This window comes from Oncorhynchus gorbuscha, linkage group LG19, assembly GCF_021184085.1.
Source record: "Oncorhynchus gorbuscha isolate QuinsamMale2020 ecotype Even-year linkage group LG19, OgorEven_v1.0, whole genome shotgun sequence".
NCBI classification, from domain to species: domain Eukaryota; kingdom Metazoa; phylum Chordata; class Actinopteri; order Salmoniformes; family Salmonidae; genus Oncorhynchus; species Oncorhynchus gorbuscha.
Window position 1 is genome coordinate 75,895,010 of NC_060191.1, and position 27,754 is coordinate 75,922,763.

At 43.9% G+C, this 27,754-nt stretch overlaps 2 protein-coding genes across 2 annotated transcripts in view; one reads left to right on the forward strand and one right to left on the reverse strand.

The window, feature by feature from the left end:
• On the reverse strand, positions 1-8,474 carry exosc5 (exosome component 5). Its single transcript, XM_046316563.1, has 6 exons — positions 7,160-8,474; positions 6,838-6,951; positions 5,305-5,426; positions 4,420-4,560; positions 2,285-2,374; positions 1-228 (listed from the first exon to the last, which is right to left on the reverse strand). The coding sequence occupies exons 1-6, from the start codon at positions 7,254-7,256 to the stop codon at positions 133-135; spliced, it is 660 nt and encodes a 219-aa protein (XP_046172519.1). The 5' UTR covers positions 7,257-8,474; the 3' UTR covers positions 1-132.
• The window catches only part of bckdha (branched chain keto acid dehydrogenase E1 subunit alpha), a 26,271-nt gene continuing 5,858 nt past the window's right edge, over positions 7,342-27,754 (forward strand). The window contains 8 exon segments of the mRNA XM_046316547.1: positions 7,342-7,677; positions 11,655-11,831; positions 12,275-12,361; positions 13,176-13,284; positions 18,772-18,933; positions 20,769-20,975; positions 25,638-25,710; positions 25,712-25,759. Coding sequence (XP_046172503.1) covers positions 7,564-7,677; positions 11,655-11,831; positions 12,275-12,361; positions 13,176-13,284; positions 18,772-18,933; positions 20,769-20,975; positions 25,638-25,710; positions 25,712-25,759 — 977 coding nt within the window. The 5' untranslated portion in view covers positions 7,342-7,563.

Below are 27,754 nucleotides of genomic sequence, written 5' to 3' on the forward strand. Positions count from 1 at the left end.
TTTTTTTTTGTTCAACCAATTCCAAATATTTTTTTATTTCAAAAACAACAATGGTTTGGTCTGTAAAATTAAAACAACAACAACAAAGCTGTAAAAAGAAAAAAGGAAGTTATAAGCAGAATCCTGGATAAATCAGAGTGTCTTGGAATATCTTCGTCTGACAGAATCTCTGTAGAACTGGAAGATCTTGTCCGATGCTTTCTGACTGACAGCGATACACTGTTGCAGCTGTAGGGAGAAAGACAGGGGGTACAGGGGAATATTCATTGGCTATCGTGCACTGTTGCAGCTGTAGGGAGAAAGACAGGGGGTACAGGGGAATATTCATTGGCTATCGTACACTGTTGCAGCTGTAGGGAGAAAGACAGGGGGCACAGGGGAATATTCATTGGCTATTGATATTTGTTGTGCACTTGCAGCTGTAGGGAGAAAGACAGGGGGCACAAGGGAATATTCATTGGCTATCGTGCACTGTTGCAGCTGTAGAGAGAAAGACAGGGGGCACAGGGGAATATTCATTGGCTATCGTGCACTGTTGCAGCTGTAGGGAGAAAGACAGGGGGCACAGGGGAATATTCATTGGCTATCGTGCACTGTTGCAGCTGTAGGGAGATAGACAGGGGGCACAGGGGAATATTCATTGGCTATCGTGCACTGTTGAGGGAGCTCGCAAAGTAAGCATTCCACTGCACTGTTTATACCTGCTGAAAAACTGTGTAGCCCACATTAAAAATAAATACTAGTTTATTAAAGGATATTATGGTATTCTGTAGTACACTGCACACGGTAGTATCCCTCGATCGTGTAGTGCTTACTATCCAATTTTGTAGTATACTGTAGAATACCATACACGAGTATCCCTCGGTTATGTATTTCTTACTATAGACTTTGTAGTATACTATACTCCACACGGTAGTATTCTTTGATAACGTAGTGCTTACTTTAGAATGTTCTAGTGTACTGAATCATTCTAATACACTCTGTAGTATCCCTCCATCATGTGTAGTATACTGTAGAATATTAAATACAGTATTATACCCCCCGGCCCCCCCAAAAAACAGTATTGTCTGCAAAAACACTACAGTAATTAGTATATACTATTTTTTACTACAGTATTTTGTCAGCATATACTCCACCCATTTCCATATCCCTGTGTCTGCTCTTAGTATTTGCCCAGTAGGCTTCCTCAAGGAGAAAGCCCCCACTTCTATGTCAAAGATGATAAAACACAATAGTAAATACTACAAAACACTACAGTAATTATATACTACAGTATATACTACTGTATGTATACTATAGTAAACACTACAGTAATTATATCCTATAGTATATACTACCATATGTAACAGTATAATTTTAAACCGTCCCCTTGCCCATACCCGGGCGCGAACCAGGGACCTTCTGCACACATCAACAACGGTCACCCACGAAGCATCGTTACCCATCGCTCCACAAAAGCCGCGGCCCTTGCAGAGCAAGGGGAACCACTACTTCAAGGTCTCAGAGTAAGTGACGTAACCGATTGAAACGCTATTTAGCGCACACCGCTAACTAAGCTAGCCGTTTCACATCCGTTACACATATGTATACTATAGTAAACTTTACTACTGTAATTATATACTATAGTATATACTACCATATGTATACTATAGTAAACACTACAGTAATTATATACTATAGTATATACTACCGTATGTATACTATATTAAACTTTACTACAGTAATTATATACTATAGTATATACTGCCGTATGTATACTATAGTAAACACTACAGTAATTATATACTTTAGTATATACTAACGTATGTATACTATAGTAAAATTTACTACAGTATACTAGTCATGTCCATACATTTATATTTTTTAATCTACAGTAAATACTTAAGTATACTACAGTCAAGTCCACAAAACCATTACAGTGAATACTATAGTATATAAATACTACAGTATTTAGAGCATAGCATACTACAGAATGTATTTCATACGGGAGGAGATGACTAAACTTTGCTAAATAGAAATCAACTTTTTAATTAAAGCTATGTGACATCACCATAGGCTAATTAATTATTATTTGTTAATATCTCCCTGAGACACCCTCAGAGAGTGGGGTCACAGCCAGGGTCAACCATTATCAACTGGCCCAACGCTCGGCTTCCTGCAAAGTCAGTTTGTTGAGAGACGTTAACGACACTGCTGGTGCTTCGTCGATCAATACAATTATACCAATATCTTCCTAACACCACTGAAAAGAAATGTGTGATTTAAGAGGTGGATATTTACTGACCTCATGAACTGTAAAAGACCCTCTGGTGGATGACATCATCACTCTGCGCTCGGTACTGTCAATAGCGAAGGTCATCAAAGCTCGACTTTCCTGAGAGAGGAAACACAAACCAGTAGGTCCAGGCTCAATTAGGGAGTACGACTTACCCAATGTGCTGCAGTTCCTAGTACGTGACACATAGAAAAGTATGAAGAGAAAAGCAATTTACTATAATGTGGAATAATGTAATGTCAATTAATGTAATTAATGTAATGTCAATTAATGTAATTAATGTAATGTCAATTAATGTAATTAATGTAATGTCAATTAATGTAATTAATGTAATGTCAATTAATGTAATTAATGTAATGTCAATTAATGTAATTAATGTAATGTCAATTAATGTAATTAATGTAATGTCAATTAATGTAATTAATGTAATGTCAATTAATGTAATTAATGTAATGTCAATTAATGTAATTAATGTAATGTCAATTAATGTAATTAATGTAATGTCAATTAATGTAATTAATGTAATGTAATGTCAATTAATGTAATTAATGTAATGTCAATTAATGTAATTAATGTAATGTCAATTAATGTAATTAATGTAATGTCAAAAGCAAAAAACTAATTTACATTTTAAAAACTGAGTCATCCTGTGGTAATGATGGTAGTAATGATGGTAGTACTAATGGTGGTACTAATGGTGGTAGTAGTAATGATGATGGTAGTAATGATGATGGTAGTAATGATGATGGTAGTAATGATGATGGTAGTAGTGATGGTAGTAATAATGATGGTAGTAATAATGGTAGTACTAATGGTGGTACTAATGGTGGTACTAATGGTGGTACTAATGGTGGTACTAATGGTGGTAGTGACGATGGTAGTAATGGTGGTAGTAGTAATGATGGTAGTAATAATGATGGTAGTAATAATGGTAGTACTAATGGTGGTACTAATGGTGGTACTAATGGTGGTAGTGACGATGGTAGTAATGATGGTAGTAGTAATGATGGTAGTAATGATGGTAGTAATGGTGGTAGTAATGATGGTAGTAATAATGGTAGTAATAATGGTAGTAATAATGGTAGTAATAATGGTAGTAATAATGGTGGTACTAATGGTGGTAGTGACGATGGTAGTAATGGTGGTAGTAGTAGTAATGGTGGTAGTAGTAGTAATGATGGTAGTAATGGTGGTAGTAGTAGTAATGGTGGTAGTAATGGTGGTAGTAGTAGTAATGATGGTAGTAATGGTGGTAGTAGTAGTAATGATGGTAGTAATGGTGGTAGTAGTAGTAATGATGGTACTGATGATGGTAGTAGTAGTAATGATGGTAGTAATGGTGGTAGTAGTAGTAATGATGGTAGTAATGATGGTAGTAATGGTGGTAGTAGTAGTAATGATGGTAGTAATGGTGGTAGTAGTAGTAATGATGGTAGTAATGGTGGTAGTAGTAGTAATGATGGTAGTAATGGTGGTAGTAGTAGTAATGATGGTAGTAATGGTGGTAGTAGTAGTAATGATGGTAGTAGTAGTAATGATGGTAGTAATGGTGGTAGTAGTAGTAATGATGGTAGTAATGGTGGTAGTAGTAGTAATGATGGTAGTAGTAGTAATGATGGTAGTAATGGTGGTAGTAGTAGTAATGATGGTAGTAATGATGGTAGTAATGATGGTGGTAATAATGATGGTAGTAATAATGGTAGTAATAATGGTGGTACTAATGGTGGTACTAATGGTGGTACTAATGGTGGTACTAATGGTGGTACTAATGGTGGTAGTGACGATGGTAGTAATGGTGGTAGTAGTAGTAATGATGGTAGTAATGGTGGTAGTAGTAGTAATGATGGTAGTAGTAGTAATGATGGTAGTAATGGTGGTAGTAATGATGGTAGTAATGATGGTAGTAATGGTGGTAGTAGTAGTAATGATGGTAGTAATGGTGGTAGTAGTAGTAATGATGGTAGTAATGATAATGATGGTAGTAATGGTGGTAGTAGTAGTAATGATGGTAGTAGTAGTAATGATGGTAGTAATGATAATGATGGTAGTAATGGTGGTAGTAGTAGTAATGATGGTAGTAGTAGTAATGATGGTAGTAATGGTGGTAGTAGTAGTAATGATGGTAGTAATGAACAATCATCTACCTTCTCCTGTGCTGCATTGGGGTCGGTAATGACCTGGCCATCTGTATCGATGGCACAGGTGACCCCAGCGAACAGACAGCTCATAGGCAGGCCTGCATCCATCAGGGCCATACAGGCTGAGTTCAGAAAGCAGGACAACAGCTGTGGGAGGGGGGGGGTAAGGAACAACACTACTGACACACATAATAATAATAATAAGACGGCATCTACTGTCCCGTCCTCTGCATTTCTCCAGACCTGAAGTCTACGGTCTCTGAATTCATTCTGTTCGCAGCCAAACTCACTCAGAGTAGGATAAAGTAAGCCTTCTACCCCCCCCCCTTAAAAGATTTAGATGCACTATTGTAAAGTGGCTGTTCCACTGGATGTCATAAGGTGAATGCACCTATTTGTAAGTCGCTCTGGATAAGAGCGTCTGCTAAATGACTTAAATGTAAATGTAGGACACCAAGATCCACACACATCCATCGTGCAAAGAGAAAACTAGAAGACTGTCACAGGGAACTTTGACGTAGCTTATTTGTGTTTTAATTTTGGGTCTCTGAATGAACGTGACTTCAGGGAGTGTAAGGTGTTGGGAGTGTAATGTTGTGTGTGTTGAGGGGGACTGAGGAGGGGCACGGAAGCCCACTTCACAGGCGGAATAAACACCTGACTGCAGTCTTAGTGCAACATGAGGAAAAGCTCAGTCCTTAGAGAAATGGCAATGGGACTGGTAGGCTAACACACACACACACACACACACACACACACACACACACACACACACACACACACACACACACACACACACACACACACACACACACACACACACACACACACACACACACACACACACACACACACACACACACACACACACGTTATTTCACTAAAGGATACTGAACCGTCATCATGGACCACTTGTAGGACGAGAGTGAGGGAGGAGCGTGGATGAAGGGTGGAGAGAAGAGACGCCTCGCATGTTTCCCTCACACACTGTTCTCTGGCTCGCTCTCTGACACCTGAGGAAGAATGAAAATGAGGTTAGACACTGCCATCTTGTGGTGTTCGGTGGAAGTGTATCGTGCATGTCCTTTAGGTGTAATGTAATAAGGAACTTTGTCTCAGGCCTAACAGCATCCGTTCCGTTCTACCCTCCAAACACCAGCTTCTCTCTTAAATATATGATTCCTCGCTCAAAAGGGAGTGGGACGCTAGTAGTAAGGGAGTGGGAATTATATTATAGAGAGGAAGTTGGGACGTATAGTAGGAGAGGGAGTTGGGGAGTACGGGAGTAGTAGAGGTGAGTATGGGATGCTAGTAGTAGAGGGAAGTAATTATATTGGATGTGGAGAGAGGAAGTTGTGTCAGTAAAGGAAAAGGGAGGAAGTTGTGTGGAGTATGGGATGTAGGAGAGAGGAAGTTGTGTGGAGTATGGGATGTAGGAGAGAGGAAGTTGTGTGGAGTATGGGATGTAGGAGAGAGGAAGTTGTGTGGAGTATGGGATGTAGGAGAGAGGAAGTTGTGTGGAGTATGGGATGTAGGAGTTGTGTGGAGGGATGGAGAGTTGTGTGGAGTATGGGATGTAGGAGAGAGGAAGTTGGTAGAGCATGGCGAATGCCAGGGTAGTGGGTTGTCCCGTACGGAATGTATGAGATGTAGGAGAGAAATGGCATATATTATATTATATTAGGAAGTTGTGTGGAGTATGGGATGTAGGAGAGAGGAAGTTGTGTGGAGTATGGGATGTAGGAGAGAGGAAGTTGTGTGGAGTATGGGATGTAGGAGAGAGGAAGTTGTGTGGAATATGGGATGTAGGAGAGAGGAAGTTGTGTGGAGTATGGGATGTAGGAGAGGAAGTTTACATTTACATTACATTTAAGTCAGTTGTAGCAGAGCTCTTATGTAGGAGAGAGGAAAATTGTGTGCATTCATGTATGACATCCAGTGGGACAGTCACTTAACAATAGTGATCTAAAACTTAGAGGGTTGGGTGGAATATGGGATTACTTATCCTATCCTAGGTATTCCTTAAAGAGGTGGGGTTTCAGGTGTCTCCGGAAGTTGTGTGGATACACTACAGTTTGGCTACAGGTTTGAATGCCACGTCATGACACAGGTCTGTGTGATGAGTGTTTTAATGGAGGAAACGGTAGACCACGTGTTGATATTTTGTGAACTGTATGACGTAGACGAGGAGAGATTGTGTGAAAGGGTTAGAGAGGCTGGACGGTGTTGGGGTGTAGTGGGGGGAGGAAAGGGAAGTGGTGTCTATAGGGATCTATTTCACTTTCTTAGAGGAACAGGACTAATGAGGATAATTTAATGTAGGTTGTGACTGGCCTCACACTCCTGTACAGTAGGTGGCGGTGTATACACCTTAAACGTTGCTATCTGTCATCCTAATCCCAAATAAGAAAATTCCTTACTCACCTGGTAGTCCCACTTTGGGCTGCATCACCACCTCCAGGGTAGCTCTGTCATAGATCTCTTTACTGACCTTCACCTCCGCCGGGCCATACACTCCAGCTAATACACTGGTGTCTCCTGCAGAAAGACAGACCCAACGAAACATACATTAACATAATCCGTATCTGAGACAAAGCGATGTAACGCAGCACAGCTCGGATGAGTATAGTTGGGTCACATCTGTCTTGTTGGTCAATGGGGGGGGGGGCAGCGTGAGAGCAGCTACGGTAATAGTTTGATACATTTCCTTTCAACGGTATCTTGTTCTGATATACTGCTAACATACCTTGGACGAAGGACGACGATCCATCAGGTCGTGATAGTAAATTCTGTTCGCAGCCAAACTCCCTCAAAGTAGTACTCGAAGACGCGCACACCTCCATCGTGCTTGTAAAAAAGAAAACTAGAAGTCTGTCGCGGGGATATGACGTAGCTTATTTGTGTTGTCATTTGGACGCTCAATGATGACGGCATTTTACCCCCAGTCCCCTCATTTGTCTGTATCGCAGATCTCAAAGAAATTGTTAGGTAATAAAGCATAAGACCTAAAAACCCAGATAGCGGTTTCATGGAGCTGCTGAGACCAACACAATTATTTTAGATCTACTAGACTTCAGGGGATTGATTTAGTCGCTGTTGGCTCCTGTAATTTGCAATTTAGCAGAGGTAGCTAGCTAAACAGTGAAGAAGATGGCGACGCTCAACAGTATTAAGAACATGTCTGGGATCTGCTCTCATGTAATCCGCCAAACGACTGGATTGAGAGCAGCAAAACTCATTCAGCAGAGGGCGTTCAGAGTCAATGTGAGTTTTAATAAGATATATATATATTTTTATTTTATTTTAATAGCTAACCCATTAGTTGATGTGAGGAGTTGTTGCTTGACATTGCACAAGTTAGCTAACGTTATGGCTAATTGTGGCTAGCGAGCTCAACGACATTTGGCGCACATGAATTAGTTGAATATATTCAATGCACATCCATCCAAATGATTTAAATGTTGAATAACATTCTTGTTTTTTCATGTTTTCATTACTCTACATAACTAGTAAGTAAGCTAGCCAACTTGGTAACACGTTTGTTTAGCACCCACTGGAACAAATAGTTAGCTAACATGCTAATGTGTCATTCACTTGCTAGTCTGGACACCCTATTGTGTGTTGCCTTCATTTTGAATTAGTTACTTTAATATTAGTTGATCACTGCTAAATAGTGACGTTTCATGTTCCTGCATCCTGATTGGTCGATTGTGGGGAGTGGAGAACTGCAGACGTCATTAGTGATCGACGCAAAGTCGAACTTCTGCGTAACTATCAATACTTTCAGAGTGATGGTGATGTTGATGATCATACAATGTTTCACAAGAGAAAGTGAGAGCCTTCTATTTGACCTGTCTAATCTTGCTAGCTTATGTAGAGCGCTGGTCTAATTTCAAACCTTCACAAGCATACACATCACCTCTAGGACCAGCTGGAAGGTCAGACAATTAAAAAGAAAAAAGCTACAGGGTAGAGTGTAGCTGCGCTTTGTGATTACTGCAGTAAACGGTGCCTACTAACTGCGTCACTAAACCATTCACAAGGAACCCGTCAGACTGTGTGTGTGTGTGTGTGTGTGTGTGTGTGTGTGTGTGTGTGTGTGTGTGTGTGTGTGTGTGTGTGTGTGTGTGTGTGTGTGTGTGTGTGTGTGTGTGTGTGTCACTGTAAGTCGTTCGAACGTCTGCAAAATGACTCAAATGTAAATGTAGTAAACCCTCTCTCTGAAAATCAAGAAGCTTTATTGGCATCAATGCTTGTCAAGTCTCCCGAGTGGCTCAGCGTTCTAAGGTACTGCATCTCAGTGCTAGAGGCATCTCTACAAACCCTGGTTTGATTCCAGGCATCATCATTACTACCACCATCATCATTACTACCACCATCATCATTACTACCACCATTATCATTTCTACTATCATCATTACTACTACCATCATCATTACTACTACCATCAGTACTACCATCATCATTACTACCACCATCAGTACTACCATCATCATTACTACCACCATCAGTACTACCATCATCATTACTACTACCATCAGTACTACCATCATCATTACTACCATCATCATTACTACTACCATCATCATTACTACTACCATCATCATTACTACTACCATCATCATTACTACTACCATCAGTACTACCATCATCATTACTACCACCATCATCATTACTACTACCATCATCATTACTACCACCATCACTACTACCATCATCATTACTACTACCATCAGTACTACCATCATCATTACTACCACCATCACTACTACCAACATCATTACTACCACCATCACTACTACCATCATCATTGCTACTACCATCATCATTACTACTACCATCATCATTACTACCAACATCATTACTACTACCATCATTACTACTACCAACATCATCACTACTACCATCATTACTACTACCACCACCAACATACATTTGTTATAATTACCATTACTATTTGGAATAATAGTAATAGTAATAATATGTAAGTTACTGCTTACTATGCAGATGTTATTATCCAGGTTCCCTCAGGCTATGGCAGGAAAATACATATTTGGCTGAAAGAGGAGCCATTGCTCCTTCTCCCATGAGTAATTTGAGTTTTTCCTCTCTGTTTAATAAGTAGAAATTTTGAAAAGGTGTAGTAATTTCTTTGAATAATGAATCTCTTTGTGAGGAACATTTCTCACAGTAAAGGAGAAAGTGCATCCCTGTTTCTACCTCCCCTGTCGTACATTGACCACATACACGCTCCTCTCTGGGTAGCCATGTCTTTTTATGTCTGTCGGTTTCTATTGCCAGTTGGTGGGAACTCAGCCTGTACTTATATATATATATATATATATATATATGCCATTTAGCAGACGCTTTTATCCAAAGCGACTTACAGTCATGTGTGCATACATTCTACGTATGGGTGGTCCCGGGAATCGAACCCACTACCCTGGCGTTACAAGCGCCATGCTCTACCAACTGAGCTACAGAAGTAAGGATCTGTCTCTGCTTCGTATCTCTGACAGAGTAGAGATAATCAGCCAATTCATATTCTCTGTTTATGGTCAGATAGCAATTTAGTCGGGTTTGGGGTTTTGTTTTGTTTTTTTCAATGTTGTAAATAGGATTCCTTTGATTGGTTCATGATTTTGTTTATTTCAATTCTTTCTTTTGAAGCAGTGCTGGTGTCAGTTTGGTTGGTGAGGTCCAACACCAGCTGACTGAGAGGGAAAGCTGGGCTCAGCTCCTGGGCTCGGAGTGCTTTAAATTGGAGACATGAATTTGGACTTGAATTTAGGTGGAGACAAATTTGTTATCTTTTTAATGTTTTCATTTGTAGGTGGAGGTAAAGAGGCACTTCTGGAAAGTGGCCTAATTTCTTTGGACTTGTAGAATTTTACGATATAATTCTGTAAGTAGGGCTTCAATTGGAGGCTTGTCCCATATATTAAAGTCCAGTTTACTGATTGGCCCCTAAACCTCACTTCCGTAAAGAGCTATTGGAGGGATTACACTGTGGTTAGAGCGTTGGACTAGTAACCGAAAGGTTGCAAGTTCAAATCCCCGAGCTGACAAGGTACAAATCTGTCGTTCTGCCCCTGAACAGGCGGTTAACCCACTGTTCCTAAGCTGTCATTGAAAATAAGAGTTTGTTCTTAACTGACTTGCCTAGTTAAATAAAGGTAAAATAAAAAAATATATATTCTAATTGGGATGTTGGGAATAAATTAATTTTTATTGCAAAACAATGCTCTGCGGGTTTTGTCTTTGAGTGCATTAACTTCAATTATGGTGTTGTTCAATGGGAATTTATATTTGTGTTTCTGACATGTTTTCTCTCTCCTTCCTTCTCTCTCTTCTTTCTCTCATTCTGTCTTTCTCTGTCTCCTCTCTCCTTCTGTCTTTCTCTGTCTCTCTGTCTTTCTCTGTCTCTCTTCTCTGTCTCTCTGTCTTTCTCTGTCTCTCTTCTCTCTCATTCTGTCTTTCTCTGTCTCTCTTCTGTCTCTCATTCTGTCTCATTCTGTCTCTCATTCTCTCTCATTCTGTCTCTCTTCTCTCTCATTCTGTCTCTCTTCTCTCTTTCTCTGTCTCTCTTCTCTCTTTCTCTGTCTCTCTTCTCTCTCATTCTGTCTTTCTCTGTCTCTCTTCTCTCTCATTCTGTCTTTCTCTGTCTCTCTTCTCTCTCATTCTGTCTTTCTCTGTCTCTCTTCTCTCTCATTCTGTCTCACTTCTCTCTCATTCTGTCTCTCTTCTCTCTCATTCTGTCTTTCTCTGTCTCTCATTCTGTCTTTCTCTGTCTCTCTTCTCTCTCATTCTGTCTTTCTCTGTCTCTCTCATTCTGTCTTTCTCTGTCTCTCTCATTCTGTCTTTCTCTGTCTCCTCTCTCATTCTGTCTTTCTCTGTCTCCTCTCTCATTCTGTCTTTCTCTGTCTCCTCTCTCATTCTGTCTTTCTCTGTCTCCTCTCTCATTCTGTCTTTCTCTGTCTCCTCTCTCATTCTGTCTTTCTCTGTCTCCTCTCTCATTCTGTCTTTCTCTGTCTCCTCTCTCATTCTGTCTTTCTCTGTCTCCTCTCTCATTCTGTCTTTCTCTGTCTCTCCTCTCTCATTCTGTCTTTCTCTGTCTCTCTTCTCTCTCATTCTGTCTTTCTCTGTCTCTCTCCTCTCTCATTCTGTCTTTCTCTGTCTCTCTCATTCTGTCTTTCTCTGTCTCTCTCCTCTCTCATTCTGTCTTTCTCTGTCTCTCTCAGGGAGCCCTCAGGCAGCAGCCATTTGACTCCTCGGAAGAGAAGCCCCAGTTCCCAGGAGCATCGGCAGAGTTTATTGATCACCTGGAGTTCATCCAACCTAACGTGATCTCTGGGATCCCCGTCTACAGGGTCATGGACCGGGCCGGGAAGATCATTAACCCCTCAGAGGACCCACAGGTAACAATACACACTCTACTAGTTCATACTTCACAGGTCAGTAATCCCTCAGAGGACCTATAGTACTAGTTGATACTACAGGTCAGTAACCCCTCAGAGGACCCACAGGTAACAGTACCCACAGTACTAGTTGATACTACAGGTCATTAACCCCTCACAGTACTAGTTGATACTACAGGTCATTAACCCCTCACAGTACTAGTTGATACTACACAGGTCATTAACCCGTAGGCTATTACTGCAGGTGTCAGTACAGTGTACAACATAATACCCAAGGCGTACACAGTTTACAGCACCTTGTCAATAGAATTTAGAATCTCTATCTCTATGACTACCACAGTATTATACAGCACCTTGTCAATAGAATCAGAATCCCTATCTCTATGACTACGCTCCCTGTCTGATTGGCTGTTTGTGTTGGCCCTTCCTTCTTCCCCCCACAGCTCTCCAAGGAACAAGTGTTGAACTTCTACCAGAAGATGACCCTTCTGAACACCATGGACCGTATACTGTATGAGTCTCAGAGACAGGTGACTGAGCGCTACCACCTGGGTCTGTCATGGGGTCTGCCTAACAAATGGCACCCTATTCCCTAACAGGGCAGTACTTGGACCAGGGTCCATAGTGAATAGGGTGGTACATCTCTAGACAGGACTCTAATGATGTGACATCTCTAGACAGGACTCTAATGATGTGACATCTCTAGACAGGACTCTAATGATGTGACATCTCTAGACAGGACTCTAATGATGTGACATCTCTAGACAGGACTCTAATGATGTGACATCTCTAGACAGGACTCTAATGATGTGACATCTCTAGACAGGACTCTAATGATGTGACATCTCTAGACAGGACTCTAATGATGTGACATCTCTAGACAGGACTCTAATGATGTGACATCTCTAGACAGGACTCTAATGATGTGACATCTCTAGACAGGACTCTAATGATGTGACATCTCTAGACAGGACTCTAATGATGTGACATCTCTAGACAGGACTCTAATGATGTGACATCTCTAGACAGGACTCTAATGATGTGACATCTCTAGACAGGACTCTAATGATGTGACATCTCTAGACAGGACTCTAATGATGTGACATCTCTAGACAGGACTCTAATGATGTGACATCTCTAGACAGGACTCTAATGATGTGACATCTCTAGACAGGACTCTAATGATGTGACATCTCTAGACAGGACTCTAATGATGTGACATCTCTAGACAGGACTCTAATGATGTGACATCTCTAGACAGGACTCTAATGATGTGACATCTCTAGACAGGACTCTAATGATGTGACATCTCTAGACAGGACTCTAATGATGTGTGTGTTGTAGGGTCGTATATCCTTCTACATGACTAACTACGGAGAGGAGGGAACACACATCGGCAGCGCTGCAGCTCTCGACCCAAGGGACTTGGTGTTCGGCCAGTACAGGGAAGCAGGTAAAGATTCAGCTCTCGACCCAAGGGACTTGGTGTTCGGCCAGTACAGGGAAGCAGGTAAAGATTCAGCTCTCGACCCAAGGGACTTGGTCTTCGGCCAGTACAGGGAAGCAGGTAAAGATTCAGCTCTCGACCCAAGGGACTTGGTCTTCGGCCAGTACAGGGAAGCAGGTAAAGATTCAGCTCTCGACCCAAGGGACTTGGTCTTCGGCCAGTACAGGGAAGCAGGTAAAGATTCAGCTCTAACCCAAGGGACTTGGTCTTCGGCCAGTACAGGGAAGCAGGTAAAGATTCAGCTCTCGACCCAAGGGACTTGGTCTTCGGCCAGTACAGGGAAGCAGGTAAAGATTCAGCTCTCGACCCAAGGGACAGGTAAAGATGGCTCTTCGACCCAAGGGACTTGGTCTTCGGCTAGTACAGGGAAGCAGGTAAAGATTCAGCTCTCGACCCAAGGGACTTGGTCTTCGGCCAGTACAGGGAAGCAGGTAAAGATTCAGCTCTCGACCCAAGGGACTTGGTCTTCGGCCAGTACAGGGAAGCAGGTAAAGATTCAGCTCTCGACCCAAGGCCAGTACAGGGAAGCAGGTAAAGATTCAGCTCTCGACCCAAGGGACTTGGTCTTCGGCTAGTACAGGGAAGCAGGTAAAGATTCAGCTCTCGACCCAAGGGACTTGGTCTTCGGCCAGTACAGGGAAGCAGGTAAAGATTCAGCTCTCGACCCAAGGCCAGTACAGGGAAGCAGGTAAAGATTCAGCTCTCGACCCAAGGGACTTGGTCTTCGGCCAGTACAGGGAAGCAGGTAAAGATTCAGCTCTCGACCCAAGGGACTTGGTCTTCGGCCAGTACAGGGAAGCAGGTAAAGATTCAGCTCTCGACCCAAGGCCAGTACAGGGAAGCAGGTAAAGATTCAGCTCTCGACCCAAGGGACTTGGTCTTCGGCCAGTACAGGGAAGCAGGTAAAGATTCAGCTCTCGACCCAAGGGACTTGGTCTTCGGCCAGTACAGGGAAGCAGGTAAAGATTCAGCTCTCGACCCAAGGCCAGTACAGGGAAGCAGGTAAGGCTTCAATAGGGTTTAATGAGAGGAAGACCTGTTGACATCTCACCACTGTTTAAGGATACTCTGAGTCGATATTCATCTAAGCAATTCCCCTCGACCCCGTGTGTAGAAGAGCCAACTCTTGTCGGAAATAACAAAACATACCCCCCCAAAAAAGCTGTTGTGTGTAACTAGGTCAAAAATCTCAAGTTATGGTTCACAATGGCTCCACGTAGGGACGTAGAGCCTGCGAGGAGAGCCCTGTAGCTTCAGGCTCTACCACGTGACCCGGTATCCTTGTATGTTACATGTAACGAGAGCACCGTGTGTTGACGCTGTCACGGGTTAGACGTTTCACTTGTTCAGTAACAGTCCGTTTTATAACTCTGTTCTCTACTTGTAGCTGTGTAGTCAGTTTTATAACTCTATTCTCTACTTGTAGCTGTCTAGTCAGTTTAACTCTGTTCTCTAATTGTAGCTGTGTAGTCAGTTTTATAACTCTGTTCTCTACTTGTAGCTGTGTAGTCAGTTTAACTCTGTTCTCTAATTGTAGCTGTGTAGTCAGTTTAACTCTGTTCTCTAATTGTAGCTGGGTAGTCAGTTTAACTCTGTTCTCTAATTGTAGCTGGGTAGTCAGTTTAACTCTGTTCTCTACTTGTAGCTGTGTAGTCAGTTTAACTCTGTTCTCTACTTGTAGCTGTGTAGTCAGTTTAACTCTGTTCTCTAATTGTAGCTGGGTAGTCTGTTTGTTTGTGTTGTTGGTCTTGGCTTAATGCTCCTGTTGTTAGCTAGCTAGTGGCTGCTAGCTTCGTCGTGAAAAGAGGCGTGAGGGAAGCCCTTACGATATGGCATGTTTTCTAAGTAGTGAGAACGCTCTGGAGCAGGCAGTGTTGAAAAGTCATCTTCAAACATGTACTTCTCTTATAAAAATCTAGTTTTGTAATTGACTAAAACAAGCAGACATCAAATATGTTTTTAAAGGTCAAGTTGTTTGCTGTGTGAGCCAATGTGGTAACCTAGGTAAACGCGTGTTGTTGTTTTCCCCAGGGGCTGGTTGGGGCCGCGACGGTCTATCTAATAACGACTGGGACCATTCAACAGGGGTTTAGTGAGACTACAAACGGTTTCACATCTCACCTCCCCCCGTTCCGCCTCACTGGTTGGACTGTAATTTGATACAGTTTTGCTTCAAAGCTGAGTGAAACGCTGATGAAACTAAAATGATGCTTTAACTCGGGCCAATAACAAAACGTTAATTAGAGGTGAGCCCTCCCTGTTTTAATGGACGCGTGCGGGTGATCCCAGTGAATACGACCATATTATCAAACTATTTAACAGACGGTGCTAATTCTGATTCTGAATAATACATTGACTCTCATTCAATGTTAAACAGCCCTCTGTGTCCTGTAGGGTTTAACAGCCCTCTGTGTCCTGTAGGGTATAACAGCCCTCTGTGTCCTGTAGGGTTTAACAGCCCTCTGTGTCCTGTAGGGTATAACAGCCCTCTGTGTCCTGTAGGGTTTAACAGCCCTCTGTGTCCTGTAGGGTTTAACAGCCCTCTGTGTCCTGTAGGGTATAACAGCCCTCTGTGTCCTCTAGGGTTTAACAGCCCTCTGTGTCCTGTAGGGTTTAACAGCCCTCTGTGTCCTGTAGGGTATAACAGCCCTCTGTGTCCTCTAGGGTTTAACAGCCCTCTGTGTCCTCTAGGGTTAAACAGCCCTCTGTGTCCTGTAGGGTTTAACAGCCCTCTGTGTCCTGTAGGGTTTAACAGCCCTCTGTGTCCTGTAGGGTATAACAGCCCTCTGTGTCCTGTAGGGTTTAACAGCCCTCTGTGTCCTGTAGGGTATAACAGCCCTCTGTGTCCTGTAGGGTTTAACAGCCCTCTGTGTCCTGTAGGGTTTAACAGCCCTCTGTGTCCTGTAGGGTTAACAGCCCTCTGTGTCCTGTAGGGTTTAACAGCCCTCTGTGTCCTGTAGGGTATAACAGCCCTCTGTGTCCTGTAGGGTTTAACAGCCCTCTGTGTCCTGTAGGGTATAACAGCCCTCTGTGTCCTGTAGGGTTTAACAGCCCTCTGTGTCCTGTAGGGTATAACAGCCCTCTGTGTCCTGTAGGGTATAACAGCCCTCTGTGTCCTGTAGGGTTTAACAGCCCTCTCTAGGGTTTAACAGCCCTCTGTGTCCTGTAGGGTTTAACAGCCCTCTGTGTCCTGTAGGGTTTAACAGCCCTCTGTGTCCTGTAGGGTTTAACAGCCCTCTGTGTCCTGTAGGGTTTAACAGCCCTCTGTGTCCTGTAGGGTTTAACAGCCCTCTGTGTCCTGTAGGGTTTAACAGCCCTCTGTGTCCTGTAGGGTATAACAGCCCTCTGTGTCCTGTAGGGTATAACAGCCCTCTGTGTCCTGTAGGGTTTAACAGCCCTCTGTGTCCTGTAGGGTTTAACAGCCCTCTGTGTCCTGTAGGGTATAACAGCCCTCTGTGTCCTGTAGGGTTTAACAGCCCTCTGTGTCCTGTAGGGTTTAACAGCCCTCTCTAGGGTTTAACAGCCCTCTGTGTCCTGTAGGGTTTAACAGCCCTCTGTGTCCTGTAGGGTTTAACAGCCCTCTGTGTCCTGTAGGGTTTAACAGCCCTCTGTGTCCTGTAGGGTTTAACAGCCCTCTGTGTCCTCTAGGGTTTAACAGCCCTCTGTAGGGTTTAACAGCCCTCTGTGTCCTCTAGGGTTTAACAGCCCTCTGTGTCCTGTAGGGTTTAACAGCCCTCTGTGTCCTGTAGGGTTTAACAGCCCTCTCTAGGGTTTAACAGCCCTCTCTAGGGTTTAACAGCCCTCTCTAGGGTTTAACAGCCCTCTGTGTCCTCTAGGGTTTAACAGCCCTCTGTGTCCTGTAGGGTTTAACAGCCCTCTGTGTCCTGTAGGGTTTAACAGCCCTCTGTGTCCTGTAGGGTTTAACAGCCCTCTGTGTCCTGTAGGGTTTAACAGCCCTCTGTGTCCTGTAGGGTTTAACAGCCCTCTGTGTCCTGTAGGGTTTAACAGCCCTCTGTGTCCTGTAGGGTTTAACAGCCCTCTGTGTCCTGTAGGGTTTAACAGCCCTCTGTGTCCTGTAGGGTTTAACAGCCCTCTGTGTCCTGTAGGGTTTAACAGCCCTCTGTGTCCTGTAGGGTTTAACAGCCCTCTGTGTCCTGTAGGGTTTAACAGCCCTCTGTGTCCTGTAGGGTTTAACAGCCCTCTGTGTCCTGTAGGGTTTAACAGCCCTCTGTGTCCTGTAGGGTTTAACAGCCCTCTGTGTCCTGTAGGGTTTAACAGCCCTCTGTGTCCTGTAGGGTTTAACAGCCCTCTGTGTCCTGTAGGGTTTAACAGCCCTCTGTGTCCTGTAGGGTTTAACAGCCCTCTGTGTCCTGTAGGGTTTAACAGCCCTCTCTAGGGTTTAACAGCCCTCTGTGTCAGCCCTCTCTGTAGGGTTTAACAGCCCTCTGTGTCCTGTAGGGTTTAACAGCCCTCTGTGGGTTTAACAGCCCTCTCTAGGGTTTAACAGCCCTCTGTGTCCTGTAGGGTTTAACAGCCCTCTCTAGGGTTTAACAGCCCTCTCTAGGGTTTAACAGCCCTCTCTAGGGTTTAACAGCCCTCTCTAGGGTTTAACAGCCCTCTCTAGGGTTTAACAGCCCTCTCTAGGGTTTAACAGCCCTCTCTAGGGTTTAACAGCCCTCTGTGTCCTCCTGTGTCCTCTAGGGTTAAACAGCCCTCTGTGTCCTCTAGGGTTAAACAGCCCTCTGTGTCCTGTAGGGTTAAACAGCCCTCTGTGTCCTCTAGGGTTAAACAGCCCTCTGTGTCCTGTAGGGTTTAACAGCCCTCTGTGTCCTGTAGGGTTTAACAGCCCTCTGTGTCCTCTAGGGTTAAACAGCCCTCTGTGTCCTCTAGGGTTTAACAGCCCTCTGTGTCCTGTAGGGTTAAACAGCCCTCTGTGTCCTCTAGGGTTAAACAGCCCTCTGTGTCCTCTAGGGTTAAACAGCCCTCTGTGTCCTGTAGGGTTAAACAGCCCTCTGTGTCCTGTAGGGTTAAACAGCCCTCTGTGTCCTGTAGGGTTTAACAGCCCTCTGTGTCCTGTAGGGTTTAACAGCCCTCTGTGTCCTGTAGGGTTAAACAGCCCTCTGTGTCCTCTAGGGTTTAACAGCCCTCTGTGTCCTCTAGGGTTTAACAGCCCTCTGTGTCCTCTAGGGTTTAACAGCCCTCTGTGTCCTCTAGGGTTTAACAGCCCTCTGTGTCCTCTAGGGTTTAACAGCCCTCTGTGTCCTCTAGGGTTTAACAGCCCTCTGTGTCCTCTAGGGTTTAACAGATGTACCCTCTGTGTTTTGTCGGTAGGCGTGATGATGTACCCTCTGTGTTTTGTCGGTAGGCGTGATGATGTACCCTCTGTGTTTTGTCGGTAGGCGTGATGATGTACCCTCTCTGTTTTGTCGGTAGGCGTGCTGATGTACCGTGGTTTCCCCCTGGATCTATTCATGGCTCAGTGCTATGCCAACGTTGACGACCTGGGCAAGGGACGCCAGATGCCCGTTCACTACGGAAGCAAAGACCTCAATTTCGTCACCATCTCCTCTCCTCTGGCCACTCAGATCCCACAAGGTGAGCCCCTGTCTCAGATCATGGTTGGGATTCACTCCATATCGATTCCAGTCAATTCAGAACGTACATTTCAAATGTTACAATTTTTTTTAACGGTTTAGAGAATTGAAATTCCAATCTCGGTCTTCCTGACCATTTGACCTAGCTAGGAAACACTCCAGGCCCTATTTAGCTACTGGCTATAACTGGGCCCAGAGTTTGTCCCTACGGTGGCTTGCGAAGGTATTCAACCCCCCTTGGCATTTTTACTATTTTGTTGCATTACAACCTGGGATTAAAATGGATGTTTATCATTTGATTTACACAACAAGCCTACCACTTTGAAGATGCAAATTTTTTTTTTTGTGAAACAAGAAGTAAGACACAGAAAAAACAGAGAACTGGAGTGTGCATAACTATTCACGCCACCTTCTGCAGCAATTACAGCTGCAAATCTCTTGGGGTTTGTCTCTATAAGCTTGGCACATCGAGCCACTGGGATTTTTGTCCATTCTTCAAGGTAAAACTGCTCCAGCTCCTTCAAGTTGGATGGGTTCTGCTGGTGGGTTCTACAGATTCTCAATCGGATTGAGGTCTGGGCTTTGACTAGGCCATTCCAAGACATTTAAATGTTTCCCCTTAAACCACTCGAGTGTTGCTTTAGTAGTATGCTTAGGGTCATTGTCCTGCTGGAAGGTGAACCTCCGTCCCGGTCTCAAATCTCTGGAAGACTGGAACAGGTTTCCCTCAAGAATTTCCCAGTATTTAGCGCCATTCATCATTCCTTCAATTCTGACCAGTTTCCCTGACGATGAAAAACATCCCCACAGCATGATGCTTTACAGGTTGTAAAGCAACAAAATAGGAAAAACGCCAAGGGGGATGAGTTGACTTTTGCAAGGCCCTGTAATTAGCTACTGGCTATAACTGGGCCCAGAGTTTCTTCCTATTTAGCTACTGGCTATAACTGGGCCCAGAGTTTCTTCCTATTTAGCTACTGGCTATAACTGGGCCCAGAGTTTCTTCCTATTTAGCTACTAGCTATAACTGGGCCCAAGAGTTTCTTCCTATTTAGCTACGGGCTATAACTGGGCCCAAGAGTTTCTTCCTATTTAGCTACTGGCTATAACTGGGCCCAGAGTTTCTTCCTATTTAGCTACTGGCTATAACTGGGCCCAGAGTTTCTTCCTATTTAGCTACTAGCTATAACTGGGCCCAGAGTTTCTTCCTATTTAGCTACTGGCCATAACTGGGCCCAGAGTTTCTTCCTATTTAGCTACTAGCTATAACTGGGCCCAGAGTTTCTTCCTATTTAGCTACTGGCTATAACTGGGCCCAGAGTTTCTTCCTATTTAGCTACTGGCTATAACTGGGCCCAGAGTTTCTTCCTATTTAGCTACTGGCTATAACTGGGCCCAGAGGTTCTTCCTATTTAGCTACTGGCTGTAACTGGGCCCAGAGTTTCTTCCTATTTAGCTACTAGCTATAACTGGGCCCAGAGTTTGTTCCTGGTCTAGTTCCTGATTTTTCAGTCCACTTAACTTTGTCCCTTATTCAGGAACTTGTCTAGAATCTTGAGTTAAGACTTATCAATATTTTATACCAGACTACACTGACTGGTATAAATGATATACATCTTGGACCTGGTAGTGCTTACTTCAGTATAGACAGACAGGGGTTAGTGTGTCTGCCTGTCTGTACTAACGCCTGCCTGCCTGCCTGCCTGCCTGCCTGCCTGCCTGCCTGCCTGTCTGTCTGTCTGTCTGTCTGTCTGTCTGTCTGTCTGTCTGTCTGTCTGTCTGTCTGTCTGTCTGTCTGTCTGTCTGTCTGTCCTAACCCCCCCCTCTGTGTACCAGCGGCAGGGGCAGCGTACGCAGCGAAGAGGGAGAACACCAACCGTGCTGTGATCTGTTATTTCGGAGAGGGCGCGGCCAGCGAGGGCGACGCCCACGCCGGGTTCAACTTCTCTGCGACCCTGGAGTGCCCGCTCATCTTCTTCTGCCGTAACAACGGCTACGCCATCTCCACGCCAACCAACGAGCAGTACCGGGGGGACGGCATCGGTAAGACGGGCAGCACGTTCTGTTTGGGTTCCTGTCAGCTGGTGTTGAACAACAGCTAGTCTTCCTGAGGTGCAGTACAAAACAATAACAACAGAGAGATAACACCAGAGAGATAACAGCTAGTCTTCCTGAGGTGCAGTACAAAACAATAACAACAGAGAGATAACAACAGAGAGATAACAACAGCTAGTCTTCCTGAGGTGCAGTACAAAACAATAACAACAGAGAGATAACACCAGAGAGATAACAGCTAGTCTTCCTGAGGTGCAGTACAAAACAATAACAACAGAGAGATAACAACAGAGAGATAACAACAGCTAGTCTTCCTGAGGTGCAGTACAAAACAATAATAAGAGAGAGATAACACCAGAGAGATAACACCAGAGAGATAACACCAGAGAGATAACACCAGAGATAACAACAGAGAGATAACACCAGAGAGATAACACCAGAGAGATAACACCAGAGAGATAACAACAGAGAGATAACACCAGAGAGATAACACCAGAGAGATAACACCAGAGATAACACCAGAGAGATAACACCAGAGAGATAACACCAGAGAGATAACACCAGAGAGATAACACCAGAGAGATAACAACAGAGATAACAACAGAGAGATAACAACAGAGATAACACCAGAGAGATAACACCAGAGAGATAACACCAGAGAGATAACAACAGAGAGATAACACCAGAGAGATAACACCAGAGAGATAACAACAGAGAGATAACACCAGAGAGATAACACCAGAGAGATAACACCAGAGAGATAACACCAGAGAGATAACACCAGAGAGATAACACCAGAGAGATAACACCAGAGAGATAACACCAGAGAGATAACAACAGAGAGATAACAACAGAGATAACACCAGAGAGATAACACCAGAGAGATAACACCAGAGAGATAACAACAGAGATAACAACAGAGAGATAACAACAGAGATAACACCAGAGAGATAACACCAGAGAGATAACACCAGAGAGATAACAACAAGAGACTCGATGTCTGATGAAAGTTTTATTTGTAATATGTGGTTATTCTTATCTTATTGTAAGTGGTTCTGGATCAGAGAATCTGTTAAATGACTCCCTACTGTAGTGGTTCTGGATCAGAGAATCTGTTAAATGACTCCCTACTGTAGTGGTTCTGGATCAGAGAATCTGTTAAATGACTCCCTACTGTAGTGGTTCTGGATCAGAGAATCTGTTAAATGACTCCCTACTGTAGTGGTTCTGGATCAGAGAATCTGTTAAATGACTCCCTACTGTAGTGGTTCTGGATCAGAGAATCTGTTAAATGACTCCCTACTGTAGTGGTTCTGGATCAGAGAATCTGTTAAATGACTCCCTACTGTAGTGGTTCTGGATCAGAGAATCTGTTAAATGACTCCCTACTGTAGTGGTTCTGGATCAGAGAATCTGTTAAATGACTCCCTACTGTAGTGGTTCTGGATCAGAGAATCTGTTAAATGACTCCCTACTGTAGTGGTTCTGGATCAGAGAATCTGTTAAATGACTCCCTACTGTAGTGGTTCTGGATCAGAGAATCTGTTAAATGACTCCCTACTGTAGTGGTTCTGGATCAGAGAATCTGTTAAATGACTCCCTACTGTAGTGGTTCTGGATCAGAGAATCTGTTAAATGACTCCCTACTGTAGTGGTTCTGGATCAGAGAATCTGTTAAATGACTCCCTACTGTAGTGGTTCTGGATCAGAGAATCTGTTAAATGACTCCCTACTGTAGTGGTTCTGGATCAGAGAATCTGTTAAATGACTCCCTACTGTAGTGGTTCTGGATCAGAGAATCTGTTAAATGACTCCCTACTGTAGTGGTTCTGGATCAGAGAATCTGTTAAATGACTCCCTACTGTAGTGGTTCTGGATCAGAGAATCTGTTAAATGACTCCCTACTGTAGTGGTTCTGGATCAGAGAATCTGTTAAATGACTCCCTACTGTAGTGGTTCTGGATCAGAGAATCTGTTAAATGACTCCCTACTGTAGTGGTTCTGGATCAGAGAATCTGTTAAATGACTCCCTACTGTAGTGGTTCTGGATCAGAGAATCTGTTAAATGACTCCCTACTGTAGTGGTTCTGGATCAGAGAATCTGTTAAATGACTCCCTACTGTAGTGGTTCTGGATCAGAGAATCTGTTAAATGACTCCCTACTGTAGTGGTTCTGGATCAGAGAATCTGTTAAATGACTCCCTACTGTAGTGGTTCTGGATCAGAGAATCTGTTAAATGACTCCCTACTGTAGTGGTTCTGGATCAGAGAATCTGTTAAATGACTCCCTACTGTAGTGGTTCTGGATCAGAGAATCTGTTAAATGACTCCCTACTGTAGTGGTTCTGGATCAGAGAATCTGTTAAATGACTCCCTACTGTAGTGGTTCTGGATCAGAGAATCTGTTAAATGACTCCCTACTGTAGTGGTTCTGGATCAGAGAATCTGTTAAATGACTCCCTACTGTAGTGGTTCTGGATCAGAGAATCTGTTAAATGACTCCCTACTGTAGTGGTTCTGGATCAGAGAATCTGTTAAATGACTCCCTACTGTAGTGGTTCTGGATCAGAGAATCTGTTAAATGACTCCCTACTGTAGTGGTTCTGGATCAGAGAATCTGTTAAATGACTCCCTACTGTAGTGGTTCTGGATCAGAGAATCTGTTAAATGACTCCCTACTGTAGTGGTTCTGGATCAGAGAATCTGTTAAATGACTCCCTACTGTAGTGGTTCTGGATCAGAGAATCTGTTAAATGACTCCCTACTGTAGTGGTTCTGGATCAGAGAATCTGTTAAATGACTCCCTACTGTAGTGGTTCTGGATCAGAGAATCTGTTAAATGACTCCCTACTGTAGTGGTTCTGGATCAGAGAATCTGTTAAATGACTCCCTACTGTAGTGGTTCTGGATCAGAGAATCTGTTAAATGACTCCCTACTGTAGTGGTTCTGGATCAGAGAATCTGTTAAATGACTCCCTACTGTAGTGGTTCTGGATCAGAGAATCTGTTAAATGACTCCCTACTGTAGTGGTTCTGGATCAGAGAATCTGTTAAATGACTCCCTACTGTAGTGGTTCTGGATCAGAGAATCTGTTAAATGACTCCCTACTGTAGTGGTTCTGGATCAGAGAATCTGTTAAATGACTCCCTACTGTAGTGGTTCTGGATCAGAGAATCTGTTAAATGACTCCCTACTGTAGTGGTTCTGGATCAGAGAATCTGTTAAATGACTCCCTACTGTAGTGGTTCTGGATCAGAGAATCTGTTAAATGACTCCCTACTGTAGTGGTTCTGGATCAGAGAATCTGTTAAATGACTCCCTACTGTAGTGGTTCTGGATCAGAGAATCTGTTAAATGACTCCCTACTGTAGTGACTGGATCAGAGAATCTGTTAAATGACTCCCTACTGTAGTGGTTCTGGATCAGAGAATCTGTTAAATGACTCCCTACTGTAGTGGTTCTGGATCAGAGAATCTGTTAAATGACTCCCTACTGTAGTGGTTCTGGATAAGAGAATCTGTTAAATGACTCCCTACTGTAGTGGTTCTGGATCAGAGAATCTGTTAAATGACTCCCTACTGTAGTGGTTCTGGATCAGAGAATCTGTTAAATGACTCCCTACTGTAGTGGTTCTGGATCAGAGAATCTGTTAAATGACTCCCTACTGTAGTGGTTCTGGATCAGAGAATCTGTTAAATGACTCCCTACTGTAGTGGTTCTGGATCAGAGAATCTGTTAAATGACTCCCTACTGTAGTGGTTCTGGATCAGAGAATCTGTTAAATGACTCCCTACTGTAGTGGTTCTGGATCAGAGAATCTGTTAAATGACTCCCTACTGTAGTGGTTCTGGATCAGAGAATCTGTTAAATGACTCCCTACTGTAGTGGTTCTGGATCAGAGAATCTGTTAAATGCTCCCTACTGTAGTGGTTCTGGATCAGAGAATCTGTTAAATGACTCCCTACTGTAGTGGTTCTGGATCAGAGAATCTGTTAAATGTCTCCCTACTGTAGTGGTTCTGGATCAGAGAATCTGTTAAATGACTCCCTACTGTAGTGGTTCTGGATCAGAGAATCTGTTAAATGACTCTCTACTGTAGTGGTTCTGGATCAGAGAATCTGTTAAATGACTCCCTACTGTAGTGGTTCTGGATCAGAGAATCTGTTAAATGACTCCCTACTGTAGTGGTTCTGGATCAGAGAATCTGTTAAATGACTCCCTACTGTAGTGGTTCTGGATCAGAGAATCTGTTAAATGACTCCCTACTGTAGTGGTTCTGGATCAGAGAGTCTGTTAAATGACTCACTACTGTAGTGGTTCTGGATAAGAGAGTCTGTTAAATGACTCCCTACTGTAGTGACTGGATAAGAGAGTCTGTTAAATGACTCCCTGCTGTAGTGACTGGATAAGAGAGTCTGCTAAATGACTCCCTACTGTAGTGACTGGATAAGAGAGTCTGTTAAATGACTCCCTACTGTAGTGACTGGATAAGAGAGTCTGTTAAATGACTCCCTACTGTAGTGGTTTTGGATAAGAGAGTCTGCTAAATGACTCCCTACTGTAGTGACTGGATAAGAGAGTCTGTTAAATGACTCCCTGAGGATCTGTGTGTCATGTTGTGAACCGATCCTGTGTTGTGGTCCTCTCAGCTGCACGCGGTCCAGGCTACGGTATGATGTCTATCAGAGTGGACGGTAACGATGTGTTCGCTGTATACACTACCTGTCTGTGGCCTGAACCAGCCCTTCCTCATCGAGGCCATGACCTACAGGTACACTACCCGTCTGTACCTGTCTGTACCTGTACACTACCTGTCTGTACCTGTACTCTGCCTGTCTGTACCTGTACTCTGCCTGTCTGTACCTGTACACTACCTGTCTGTACCTGTACACTACCTGTCTGTGCCTGTACACTACCTGTCTGTGCCTGTACACTACCTGTACACTACCTGTCTGTACCTGTACACTACCTGTCTGTACCTGTACACTACCTGTACACTACCTGTCTGTACCTGTACACTACCTGTCTGTGCCTGTACACTACCTGTCTGTACCTGTACACTACCTGTCTGTGCCTGTACACTACCTGTCTGTGCCTGTACACTACCTGTCTGTGCCTGTACACTGCCTGTCTGTACCCGTCTGTGTCTGTACACTACCTGTCTGTGTCTGTACACTACCTGTCTGTGTCTGTACACTACCTGTCTGTGTCTACACTACCTGTCTGTGTCTGTACACTACCTGTCTGTGTCTGTACACTACCTGTACACTGCCTGTACACTACCTGTACACTGCCTGTCTGTGTACACTGCCTGTACACTACCTGTACACTGCCTGTACACTACCTGTACACTGCCTGTCTGTACACTACCTGTACACTGCCTGTCTGTACACTACCTGTCTGTGCCTGTACACTACCTGTCTGTGCCTGTACACTACCTGTCTGTGCCTGTACACTACCTGTCTGTGCCTGTACACTACCTGTCTGTACCTGTACACTGCCTGTCTGTACCTGTACACTGCCTGTCTGTACCTGTACACTACCTGCCTGTCTGTACCCCCTCTAGCACCAGGGTCAGCTGTACCCCCTCTAGCACCAGGGTCAGCTGTACCCCCTCTAGCACCAGGGTCAGCTGTACCCCCCTCTAGCACCAGGGTCACCTGTACCCCCTCTAGCACCAGGGTCACCTGTACCCCCTCTAGCACCAGGGTCAGCTGTACCCCCTCTAACACCAGGGTCAGCTGTGCCCCCCTCTAGCACCAGGGTCAGCTGTGCCCCCCTCTAGCACCAGGGTCAGCTGTACCCCCTCTAGCACCAGGGTCAGCTGTACCCCCTCTAGCACCAGGGTCAGCTGTGCCCCCCTCTAGCACCAGGGTCAGCTGTACCCCCTCTAGCACCAGGGTCAGCTGTACCCCCTCTAGCACCAGGGTCAGCTGTACCCCCCTTTAGCACCAGGGTCATCTGTACCCCCTCTAACACCAGGGTCAGCTGTACCCCCTCTAGCACCAGGGTCAGCGAACTCTCAAATGTTGTTTTTTTGTCATCATTGTAAGCCTGCCACACACACTATGCTATACATGTATTAAACATAAGAATGAGTGTGAGTTTTTTGTCACAACACGGCTTGTGGGAAGTGACAAAGAGCTTTTATAGGACCAGGGCACAAATATTAATATAAAAATAATCAATCATTTCACACTTTATTTAACCACCTTACATATTAAACCTTATTTGTTCATCAAACATTGTGAATGACTCACCACAGGTTAATGAGAAGGGTGTGCTTGAAACTCTGTAATGTTGGGTTGTATCGGAGAGAGTCTCAGTCTTAAATCATTTTTCACACACAGTCTGTGCCTGTATTTAGTTTTCATGCTAGTGAGGGCCGAGAATCCACTCTCACATAGGTACGTGGTTGCAAAGGTCATAAGAGTCCTAACAGTGTGATTTGCCAAGGCAGGATACTCTTGAATGTGGCCCTATCCAGAAATCTGCCAGGGGCTTCTGATTTAAATTACATTTTCACAGAACTACTTGTTGCAATTTCGATGAGTCTCTCTTGTTCAGATATCGGTAAGTGGACTGGAGGCAGGGCATGAAAGGGGATAAAGAATCCAGTTGTTTGTGTCGTCCATTTTGGTAAAGTATCTGCGTAATTGCTCACCCAACTCACTCAGGGTGCTTCACTATATCACATTGTCCGTAAGCTTGAGTTCATTTACACACAAAAAAGTCATACAATGATGGAAAGACCTGTGTGTTGTCC